We start from the raw sequence: 11,622 nt of genomic DNA on the forward strand, positions 1-11,622 counted from the left end.
CCTCAAGCAGTACCGGTAATACACACACACACACACACCCTCAAGCAGTACCGGTAATACACACACACACACACACCCTCAAGCAGTACCGGTAGTACACACACACACACACACCCTCAAGCAGTACCGGTAGTACACACACACACACACACCCTCAAGCAGTACCGGTAATACACACCGACACAAACACTCAAGCTGTACCGGTAATACACTCACAGGGTGCAGTGCGGTACATATCCAGGTACTTTAGATTCATGGCCTGGCGATGCACAGCTGGACGGAGCCTCATGGAAGCAACAAGATGGTGCAGCACCACTGCTAGGATTATCAAAGGCTCACTTGTGGGGTTCTCCTCGATGAATGAACACCTGCTCACACTATGTGAGCGTAACATGTTTCCATAAACTGCCAGGTCAGGTTAAAGATACGTTTTAACATAAATGATCAGGCAAAATGACAATGCACCTTATACATTCTCCCAGTGGGACTGTGGAGGCTGGTTGGAGAGCCTTTGAAACCTTTGTAAGTGTGCTGCCCGGACAAAATCGTATACTCAATGCTAGCATACCAATGAGATGCAATGGGCAGTCAATCCAAACAAGATTAACTGAGAGAGACAGAGAGAGAGAGAGAGACAGAGAAAGAGAGAGAGAGAGAGAGAGAGAGAGAGAGAGAGACAGAGAGACAGAGAGACAGAGAGACAGAGAGACAAAGAGACAGACAGACAGACAGACCGAGCGAGCCAGGCCCCAGGGGCCAGGAGAGAGATTTTAACGTGAATTGACAGCCTTGTTTGTTTTGCGGGGGTACGGGCGATATTCCGGTTGGTAGAACAGGACAGTGGATCGTGATTCAAGTTGGAGGGATGTGCTTCGATCCGACAGAAGTCCATTAACCTTTACTAGGTCCCACTTAATCATCCAATGTACAATAATAGCAACACGTGTGCAAACCTTCCAACATACATGGCGACAACTGCACACTAGAGGTGATTCATTGATGATGTATTATTAACTACAATATATATATACACAGTATATGGCCGAACCCAGGGCGTTTTGGCTGTGAGCCAAACAACCAGCTTATCTGGCGGACAGTTGGCTGACCGACCCTCAGCCAGGTGGTCCCGTCCCACCAGACGACGTCCCTGGTTAACGAGAGGGCGGGGCGGCCCAGCCCAGGTTCACGTGCACAGTTCACGTGCACGGTCGACGATTCCATTAGATAACGGGCCGCTCGTTGGGCAGGAACACAGAGGAGGGGCTCACACCAGCAGGTGTGGAGGCGGCGGGCTTAACGAGGTGCTGACCCCCCCCCCCCCCCCCCCCCGTTTGGCTGCGCCGAGGTCGTCGCTCAAAGCCTTGTTCTGCTCTGATCCAATAACAGCCGGTGTCGTCGTAGGAAAGGGGCTTTCTGGGAGTCGTTTTGAACGATTTGCTGTTCGATTTACATGGAGGCTACCCAGGGTCTGAAATCCACTTCTGTGCATGTCATTAAAAGAGCTACTCAGCTTAATTAGTAGTTTCACCGGTAGGAGTCCAAGGTTTATGGGTACGTTTATGATGTGTAAATCACCCGATAGAAGCAACAAAATGTCACGCCACCATATTCAGTTGATTAACTGGATTAAGTAAATTGTATACTCATGGTCAAGCTGTTCAAGCTGTTATACTGCAGTCCCAGAAAACAACTGGACAGAGGTCCGAACTTACTGTCTCTCACTCAATCCCCGTTTCCTTCACCTTCTCCTCCCCCCACATCCCCCTCCGCCTCCGCCCGCAGGGTCCTGAAGGTGTTCCTGTCGCGCACGGCGCAGCGCGTCCCGTACATGACCAGCTGGCGGGTGCTGCGTCTGCTGGGCATCATCATGCTGGTGGTCTGCTGGTTCCTGGTGGCCTGGACCTCCGCCGTGTGCCAGCACCCGGACCCCCGGGGGGCCCTCATCCACGTGGGCTACACCCCCGACCGGCTGCAGTTCAGCATGTGCCTGATGGACCGCTGGGACTACATGATGGCCGTCGGTGGGTCCCCTGCTTTTAATGTGAGACGGCGGCTCAGGAGGTACAGCGGGTTGGCTGGTAACCGGAAGGTCGCTAGTTCGATCCCCGGTGTCCAGGCGTCAGTGAGCAGGACGCTCACTGCTCCTGATGAGCTGGGTATCGCCCTTGCATGGTGGACTCCGCCGTCCGTGTGTGATTGTGTGCATGAACCGTTTGGATAGAAGCGTCTGCTAATGTAAATTTAAATATTATTTTTTCATTTATTTAGAATTTTCGAGGCCGCATGACGGTTCTATATGAAGCGAGCAGAAACATACAACATATTTACTTCGCGCTTCGCTCAAGTAAATCCTTAGGATTCTATTATTTTTACGGGTCGTGCTACAAATATGAACTGAAATCCGCGCTCTGTGCGCAGGCTTTAGAATCAAGACTGGACTCTTATTTTGCAACACAATGTGCAGGTTACATTGAGGCAACATAAGGTAGGGCTGGGCGATTACATTTTATCGAATTTCATTCGAATTTTCGATCTTGATTTAGATTTTAGCGTAAAATGATCACAAAACTAATGTAATCAATTTTTTTATTTTGTTTTATTGTTTTATAGAAAGAAAGAACAGTTGGATACATATCTGTACATTATTTTTGGTTTGAACCTTTTCTTTTTGAACATTTTGTGTATTTATTTGAGGCGAAATTTTTAAGCTCTCAGTTACAAAGGGATTTTGTGAGAGACATACTGAAAAAATACATCATGTTTTCAAACTCAAAAATAATCGTTTGAATAATCATGATTTCAATATTGACCAAAATAATCGTGGTTAGGATTTTTTCCATAATCGAACAGCCCTCACATAAGGTAACAACATAAATATATATATCTCAAATTTATGTGATCAAAAATGAAATGTGAATATAAATGTGTTGATAAAAATGTACAAAGAAAACATGCATTTGATTAAAACACACATAACTATAAGCGCCTGTATGTGTGTGTCCCCAGCTGAGTTCCTGTTCCTGCTGTGGTCGGTGTACCTGTGTTTTGCCGTGCGCACCGTCCCGTCGGCGTTCCACGAGCCGCGCTACATGGCCTGCGCGGTCCACAACGAGCTCGTCCTGTCGGCCATCTTCTACATCGTCAGGTAGGCCCCAAGCTCCTCCCCCTGGGAACGGAGCTCCCAGCAACACTCAGACGGCTAGCAGGGGGCAGAGGCATCGCAGGTTATTTCAGTCCTCTATTGTAGAGATAAGATGACAAATATAGATTGTATATAAATATATTTATACACATTTTGATAATTCGACTTAATCATCAAGTAATATACCAAATAAATAATGTCTAGCTTGTAGCATGTCAAGCAGCAAGCAAGCTTACTGCTTGATAAATCCTAATATAATTTTTTTTTCTGATCAATTAAGTTCAGATCTAATTCAGTTAAGATTTAAAACAAAAATCCTACACTGCTTGTCAAATTTAAACATCCCTTTGGTCTATGGTTACTTTTGATAGGCATTTGCCCTTTATTGTGACATTTAAAGACATATTGATCAATTGATAAATGAATCAATAGATTAATAAAGGACAATTGCAGCACAATACATACAGTCCAGGGTCCCTAATGAAAGTCCTCAGACTTTATTGTAAAATACGACTATATGTACTTTATTAATCCCATACGGGAAATGTGGATAAAACATTGCTGACAACATGCGTTGCTGTGGACCAATAGCGGTGCAGTGTGGCTGTCGGAGAGAGATCTGCTGGCGTGGAACATTAAACCGTCTGGCAGGGAGGTACAGCCAATCAACAGCGGCGGAATCCAATGTGCTGGCCGAGACAGGAGCACACAGATCTACTTAAGCTCAAAATAAATGCAGTGTGTCTCCTCCTCTCAGCTTCCCCTAGCTCTGTCTCACTCGGTCTCCGGGAATGCTCCAGACAAGACCGAAGCAAACGAAAGCTGATATGTGTTCTCGTGCTAACCGATCTAGAAGGCTGGGCTAATGGGAGTCACAAAAAGTGCTTGCATTTATTTTCCACTCATTTTAAAAAGTTCATTAATCAGTAATCAGTAATTTATTCATAAATGTTTGGTTCTGTGTTTGCAACAGGGAGACAGAGGCATAGCTGTTACTATGGTTCTTAAACAGAGTTGATTCATGATATTGAGTTATGAGGTTCGTAGTGTGGTAGGTACTCTGTGAATTGGTTTCTTAATGGATCATTGCGTAGTGAAAGGTTGCGCTGCAGGAGGCTGTGACACCGATCCCATGTGACCCACATCCTGTTCCAGGTGGATTTAGATTCTTGTGTTTCAAAATTGTGTTTTAATGTATTTTCCGTCTCTCTCTATCTCTCTTGATTCATATCTCCTTCTCTTTCTCTCTCTTGCTCTCCCCCTCTTTTCCCTTCTCTCCCGCTCCCTCTCCTGCCTAATGCCTTTCTGTCCACTCGCCCCTGTGTGTCTCTCTCGCTGTTTCTCCACTCTCTCCTTATGTCTCTCTCTCTCTCTCTCTCTCTCTACTCTCTCTCTCCACTCTACCCCTATGTCTCTCTCCCCTCCAGGTTCACACTGGCTTCAGAGCTCCATCCAGACTGGATGCTGCTGCTGTTCTTCACCCACACCCACCTCACCGTCACGGTCACGCTAGGCCTGCTGCTTGTCCCCAAGGTACTCCTCCTCCACCAGCACCCCCACGCAGAGTAACAGCTCCCCCTTCACTCACCTGCTCTTCTAAGGCCAGCCTCACTTCATCAAATGTGGGCACACCTTCGCACAGACAACTCAACTTTTTTGCTCTGAAAATACTGTATAAGATATATGTTTTAGATATTCTATTTACTTCATTGAATAACCAGACAGGTCCCACGTTCAGAAAGTTGTCCTGCTATTGACTATTTGGTAATTTAGTAGACACTTTTATCCAAAGCAACTAACAGAGATTTATTTTAGATCCATTCCATTCAGGGAGTGTGAGGGGGTAGCTGGCTCTAGGATGCCTACATGTAGACCGCAGACTTTACGGTGTGAACCCAGAAACCCTTCAGCCTCTCATCCATCATGTCTCCTCCTCTCAGTTCCTGTTCACCGTGAGCCACCTGAGAGACGACATCGCCTCTGAGGCCTACGAGGACGAGATGGACATGGGTCGCTCCGGGTCCTACCTCAACAGCAGCATCACGTCGGCCTGGAGCGAGCACAGCCTGGACCCCGAGGACATACGGGTAAGCATCCCCAACCCCTCACCCCCATCATTCCTGACCCCCCCTCGTACCCCCTGATCCTTTACCCATGTCTTGTCGACTACCCTTTCCGATGTATAACCCTTTGGTGATAACCTCACTTCACGGCTGTGAGGCCCACAATGCACTTTTTTCGATTGCAGACGCCGGACGAACCGGTCCATCTCAGTGCTATTATTGGCTGTGGTGGTGGTGGTGGTGGAGGTGGTGGTGGTGGTGGTGGTGGGGGCGTAAGGTCTTGCGACAGGCATTGGGAAAAGCGTACCAACGTGAGCGGACGTGTCTGTTTGTCTGTTCAGCGCTGAACAAGTCTCTCTCTACCCTCAGAAAGTTTTGCCGAGGTTATGCCCGAGGCTTCTTTCACTTTGTTTACCTGAAGGACTGATTAGATGAGTCCATAAACTGCACAATCTTATGAGCGGGCGAGGGACGCTAAAAAGAGGATAAATGAAGTAGCAGAGCTATGAGGCTGTTTCAGACCTAATGTGAACGTTAACCCACACTCACGTTTCCTTATTTTGACGCTGTTCCAGAACCGTCTTGTCTGTCCTTGGCTTTCGATATACCGCCCATGCCGCATCATCGAGTCACTCTTGCAGTCATACACATGCTGCATGTCTCTGTGCAATCAATGTGGGCTTTTTTTGTATTAATGTGTATTGTTTATAAACATGCATCTCAAACATCTCAAAGAAGATTCATCTATCCTCAATTGATCAATGACCACACTGTTTCTGCTTACTATCCTCTATCCCATCCCCTGCTATTTCTCCCCCACCCCCCCAAAAAAATATCAAGGAGGAGCTGAAGAAGCTGTACTCCCAGTTGGAGATCTACAAGCGGAAGAAGATGCTGGCCAACAACCCTCACCTGCAGAAGAAGCGGAGCTCCAAGAAGGGTCTGGGCCGCTCCCTGATGCGGCGCATCACCGAGATCCCCGAGTCGGTGCACCGGCAGTGCAGCCGCGACGACAAGGAGTCGGGGGAGCATGGCAGCAACCGCAACAGCATCTGCCAGCTGAGGAAGAACCCCTTCGACCCGGCTCTCCAGCCGGGCAAGACCACCCAAGTCAAGGAGGAGCCCCTGAAGAACAAGGTCTTCTCCCTGAAGAAGTCCCACAGCAGCTATGACCACGTCCGGGACCCCGGCGAGGACTCCAACGGCTCCGCCATGGACAAGATGGAGGTCTCCGAGGCCGAAGGCTCGCTCCTGGACACCCTCATGGGCAAGAAGCTGGTCCGGAAGAATTCTGACGAGAAAGTGGACGCCGCCAGTGAATCCACCGAGTCGGTTCCTTTGGTGTGCAAGTCGGCCAGTGCGCATAACCTAACGGCGGACAAGAAGCCACTCCACCCGAGGACGTCCATGCTGCAGAAGTCACTAAGTGTCATCGCGAGTGCCAAGGAAAAGACGATGGGCTTGGCGGGGAAGAGTGTGGAGGACAGCAGCAAGAGGAGCCAGCCAAAGAGCAAAGACACAAAGACGTCGGCCCTCGACCCGGAGGACGAGTGTCAGCCCAAGATGATCAACAGCCAATCGGTGGAGTACAAGCAGACGACGGCCAAAGGCGGCATCATGAAGCAGCAGGTAAGCGGCAGCCAGCCGTCCATCTGCTCCGACCCGACCAAGAGCAAGGAGCTCTACGACCTGTCCGAGGTGTGTCCCTGGGAGGTGGAGGACCTCCCAACCCCGTCTGAGAACAAGGTGCAGAAGCACGTGTCCATTGCGCCGAAGGAGACCACAACGCACCATGGCGCAGGAACCAAAGCGGTGAAGCCCCAGCAGCAGCAGAAGCAGCAGAAGGCTTCGGACCTGTCCCCGTCCAACCCCAGGAACTCTAAAGAAATCCCCAGAAATACTGTGGAACGAGCCGATGTATGTCCATGGGAAGAAGGGGTTGGAGGTGAGGTTGGCCATTCGGAAGAATCAAAACCCTCTGGTCAGACTAGAAAGCCTGGACAGCCTGCCCCGAGCCCTCAACCTCAAACCTCTCGGGTGGATGTTTGCCCCTGGGACGCTGAGGAAGCTCAAGTCCCAGACGATTCGGCGCACCCGCAGGACACATCAAAACAGAGGAAGTCCACGACGCAAGCCGATGGGGGCAAGGGTAAAAGTGGCCATTTGGACCCCTCCAAAACAGCCAGCTCTCTGCAGACCTCGATAGCAAGAGCTGATGTTTGTCCCTGGGATTCGACGGCAAGAGCAGACGTGTGTCCCTGGGAATCTGACGCCGATCCCTCCGAGTCTGTGAATACCGAGAGGCCGGCGAGGTCGCCAACGGCTCCCATGGTTACGGAATCCCCTTTAAGTAAGAAGCTCCCAGCGGCGTCTTCAAGAACGGCAGAGACAGACAGGGCGAGGGAGAGGTCGAAATACCCAGACGACGAGAGAATCCGAACGAAAGCCAAGGAAAAAGGCAAATCCTCTTTGGAGAAACACGCGAGCAAGCCGAAGGTGGTTGAGGTTTGTCCATGGGAAGCGGAGGTGCAGCAATCACAAGCAGTGGAGAAACTGAGAAGCGTCAACATTGGCGCGGCAACGGTGAAACCGGCTGAAGTCTGCCCATGGGACTTTGATGAGGCGGCCGGTCAGAAAGACTTGAGCGATCCAACAGCGAGGAAGACCAGCCCGAAGTCCAGAGGGAAGGTGTCAGGCAGCCCAAAGAAGGCAGATGTTTGTCCTTGGGACTTTGAGGACGGCACAGCGTGACCTTCAAACCGAAATGGACGATTGAACATGTAGTTCTTGTGTGTCTGTTTACTTTTTTTTTTTTTACTTCTGAATCCCAAAATATTAATTTTTACAATTAGTAGGATGACTTGGAAGAAAAAGATTATGAAACTCCACAAGTTGCCTTCCTTTCTGTGGTTTTGGATTGAAGTTGTTGTCTATTTTGAGAGAAAAAAGGGTCAATATAAAAGAAAAATATAACAATAAGCATTCCAGTTTATAGTATCGATGGAGGTGGTTCGTAGTCTATACTTATGCAACTTTCCATCCATCAAATTTTTATTTGACAGTCAATGCCCAAAAACATTTCTATATTGTCAACCGTTTCTTTCTTTTTTTACATTTCCAAGACCATCCAAGCTTGGTTTGGAACATGACACGAAAACAATGAAAGGAAAGTGGATTTTTTTTCCATGTATAACCAGAAACGACAGCAAAATACTGCTAATATGCGGGTTGGGGTGGGGGGAGGGAAACTCCAAAGCGCCAAAGAAAAGAGGTAAAGAGGAAAGAGCGTTGTGTCCGCTCAGATGGACTCTGGTCGGGGAGTCGATGGTTTATCCAGCAGTGCGCACTGTTTTGTAGAGGAAGCGGCCTCTAGCACTTTAGCAACACCTGCTAAACGGTATTGAGTGTAGGCGGGGGATAGCATCACCTAGCAGTTAGATCATCCTGATTGCTCTCTGTTGCATCCTTAGCATGACATTACCCGTTGTGAAAATCGACGTGGGAAATGGTTTTGTCTTTTGAGTTCAACCTAATTTAACTGTATTTCTCAACTAATGCTTCCAAGTCTGCAGAGATGTACTTCTGTATGTGCCTACCTAACTAGAAAGGTCTTGTAATCGGTCTGTTTGTACAGTAGTCCGGGCTAGTAGAGGGTATATACACAGCATGCAGAGCCCGGCAGCCAGAGAAGTCCTACTGCTTGCTCAGCTCAGACTTAGTACTCCATGCTTTGACGAATGCGTTCACATGTGTATTCTAACCAATTCTAATCACTTTCACTTCCTCATGCCTGTAAAATCATCCTTTGCTTCTTGTTCCCATATCACTAAAGACTTGTTTGGTCCGGGTGGGCGAATATATTTCTTACATGGGGACAGTGCACTGTAATGGCAATCCGTCGCAGTACACGCTCAGTAAAAAGAGTCACCTACGTCACTTTTGTACATGAATCCAACGTAGAGTGTCTGTGTGTGAGTGTGTGTGTGGGGGGGGGGGGGTTGTGTGTGTGTATGAAATGCGTGTACATGTCTTTCTGTGTACTCTACATTAAGATGTTGTCAATCTCTGGTAACGTGTGTTAGGCTGCACTAGGTGCAGTCTTCGCTGTTTGCTGTTCCCGTACTCAAGATGTCATGCATGGTAGCTGTAAGAGCCATGTTCTAATCCAGCAGAGGGGTTCTAGTTAACCAAAATATCTAGTTTCCGAACTATTTGTGGAGTTTGTCGGTACACTAATATTTGAATAATATGAGTTGTGTAACAACTAGCACTAAGCCTAGTCCCCGATCTTCACCCGACTAGAATCTTAATCGTGTAGCTTTCAACTTAACCCTAATGTTTACCCAACCATACTACAAACGTTTACCCCCAGCCGAAGCTCAAAAGCAACAACACAATCACATACATCAATATAACATTCCGATATATTTCATTTAAATCTTTGAGACAAACAAACCCCATCCAAACGTTTTGTAGTCTTCAATTTGGGCTTAACCAAATAATAAATAAGCACATAAAAATAGTACAAAAAGGAAGAAAGTAACATACATACACAGGTCAATATATCCGCCATGGCGACGCTAAACATGATTTAGAGGTTGCGAGTAATGGCCGCTGCAGCTGAGTTATTTGTCCTATTGACCCAGCGAGGATGCTGGGAAATATTTCATACTTGGCAGCAGTGGCCCTTAAGACTGCCACATTTGTCTCGGCTCCTGGAGTATGAGCCCCTGGGGGACGGGGGTCCGCGGCAGCGCAGCTCCCTGCCTGGATGATATATATGCTCCAGACCGGTCACATGCATTGTGACGGCGGAGGGTCCCCTAGCGTCCAATATTAAGACAACGCAGCCACTCCCCCTCCTCCACTCTTAACATGACCCCCCCATCGACTCAGGAATTGGCTCTTCTTAGTTCTGGCCTTAATGTTGGATCAATAAAGGACCATAAACATATCTCATAATGTTTTGAACCAAATCACATCAATGTTTACCTATTTAGTGCTCAGTTAAGATAATAACCTACCAAGGGCCTACCAAGGCAATTACATAATATAGATTTATACATACATGAAGAAAACAGAATTATTTTCCTCCATAATTTTTTTCCTGATTAGGCCACAAAGGGCCAGATAGATGAATACAAACAATCCATGATATATATCTACTAAACTTCAGAAAAATGGATCTTACTTTTACCAATACAATTATGAGTCAATGGTTTACTTAAATAAATGACCCCTGGTTCTAAAGCCTTTCACCCAGTCTCTCGGTGTGCGGCTGTCTCCCTGTTGAATAGTGTGTACACAGCGATACGCGTCTTTGTCTGTCTCTCTGTACCTCATCGTACTTTGCTCGAGTCATAAGCGAAAACATGTAAAAAAACAGTTATTACTGTTTTTCCGACTGTACAGCAACAATTCTGTGCCCGTTGCTCATTCTCCAAACCAGTCGTTTACTGTCTGATTTTTCATGCTGAGTGACCAACTTTGTATTTCAATAATCAATCTAAAACCTGACAACTCTGGAGTCAAATTACATCAAGTACTACGACCAATATAACTAGTACCACTAATTGTACTACTATTACTGCTACTTCTATTACTAACAGGTACCACTAACGTTACTACAATACTACTTAATGCTGTTAAGTTGTTGCTCTTGTGGCTTCTGCATGATTTGAAGAAATTAGTAGGACTGATGTTTCACTGCCCTTGACTGAACAAAGACAGAAAAAGTTTAAAAGAGAAAAAAAGAAATACGAAAAAAAATACACAGACCGAATCTTTTATGGACTGTTACAAGTTGTATAGTGTGTGATACTGTACCTAACCCACTGTATTGCGTGCTTGTTAAACCTACTGCTTAATAACAGAGCAACTAACTAACATATATGAATATTTGTTAGATTTATATATTGTGTTATATTGTGTTAGCATGTACATAAAACATACCTCCACTGCAATAAATATTTATATGAAATGGACCAAACCAGTTATTTGATTTGATATTCCAAAACATTCAAACAATTACACATGTGAACCCACTGAATGAATATGTGATCATATTTTGTTAAAACCAAAGTATTATCTCCCCATGCAGCACTTGCTGGGTGTTAACTTAAACATTTAAAGCTTTAGTTAAACTGACATGTCAGTAACAGTATGGTGTGATCTGTGGTAAAGCAGTGCATCATGGGAAAGAAACGGAAAGTGCCAGAACAAAGCATGTGCACCCCCCCCCCCCCCCCCCCCCCCCCCGCTCTGTGTTGGGTGGGTTGCCTGGCGTTGTTTCAGGTCGGTCGAGTTACTGTTGTCTCGCTGCAGACTCTCAGATGGGGAAAATGGGCGCCTCCTAAAAGCTCCCTGATTCATAACCACTTTAGGACGTGCGCCTTGGCTCCAATCCTGAAATGCTTT

At 46.9% G+C, this 11,622-nt stretch overlaps 1 protein-coding gene across 1 annotated transcript in view; it reads left to right on the forward strand.

Moving 5' to 3' along the window:
* The window catches only part of gpr158a (G protein-coupled receptor 158a), a 51,515-nt gene extending 40,321 nt beyond the window's left edge, over positions 1-11,194 (forward strand). Inside the window, exons 7-11 of the mRNA XM_060044828.1 lie at positions 1,783-2,021; positions 3,007-3,145; positions 4,570-4,675; positions 5,083-5,229; positions 6,046-11,194. Coding sequence (XP_059900811.1) covers positions 1,783-2,021; positions 3,007-3,145; positions 4,570-4,675; positions 5,083-5,229; positions 6,046-7,956 — 2,542 coding nt within the window. The 3' untranslated portion in view covers positions 7,957-11,194. The remainder of the gene's footprint in view (positions 1-1,782; positions 2,022-3,006; positions 3,146-4,569; positions 4,676-5,082; positions 5,230-6,045) is intronic.
* Positions 11,195-11,622: the final 428 nt, after the last annotated feature.

This window comes from Gadus macrocephalus, chromosome 23, assembly GCF_031168955.1.
Source record: "Gadus macrocephalus chromosome 23, ASM3116895v1".
Lineage (NCBI taxonomy): Eukaryota > Metazoa > Chordata > Actinopteri > Gadiformes > Gadidae > Gadus > Gadus macrocephalus.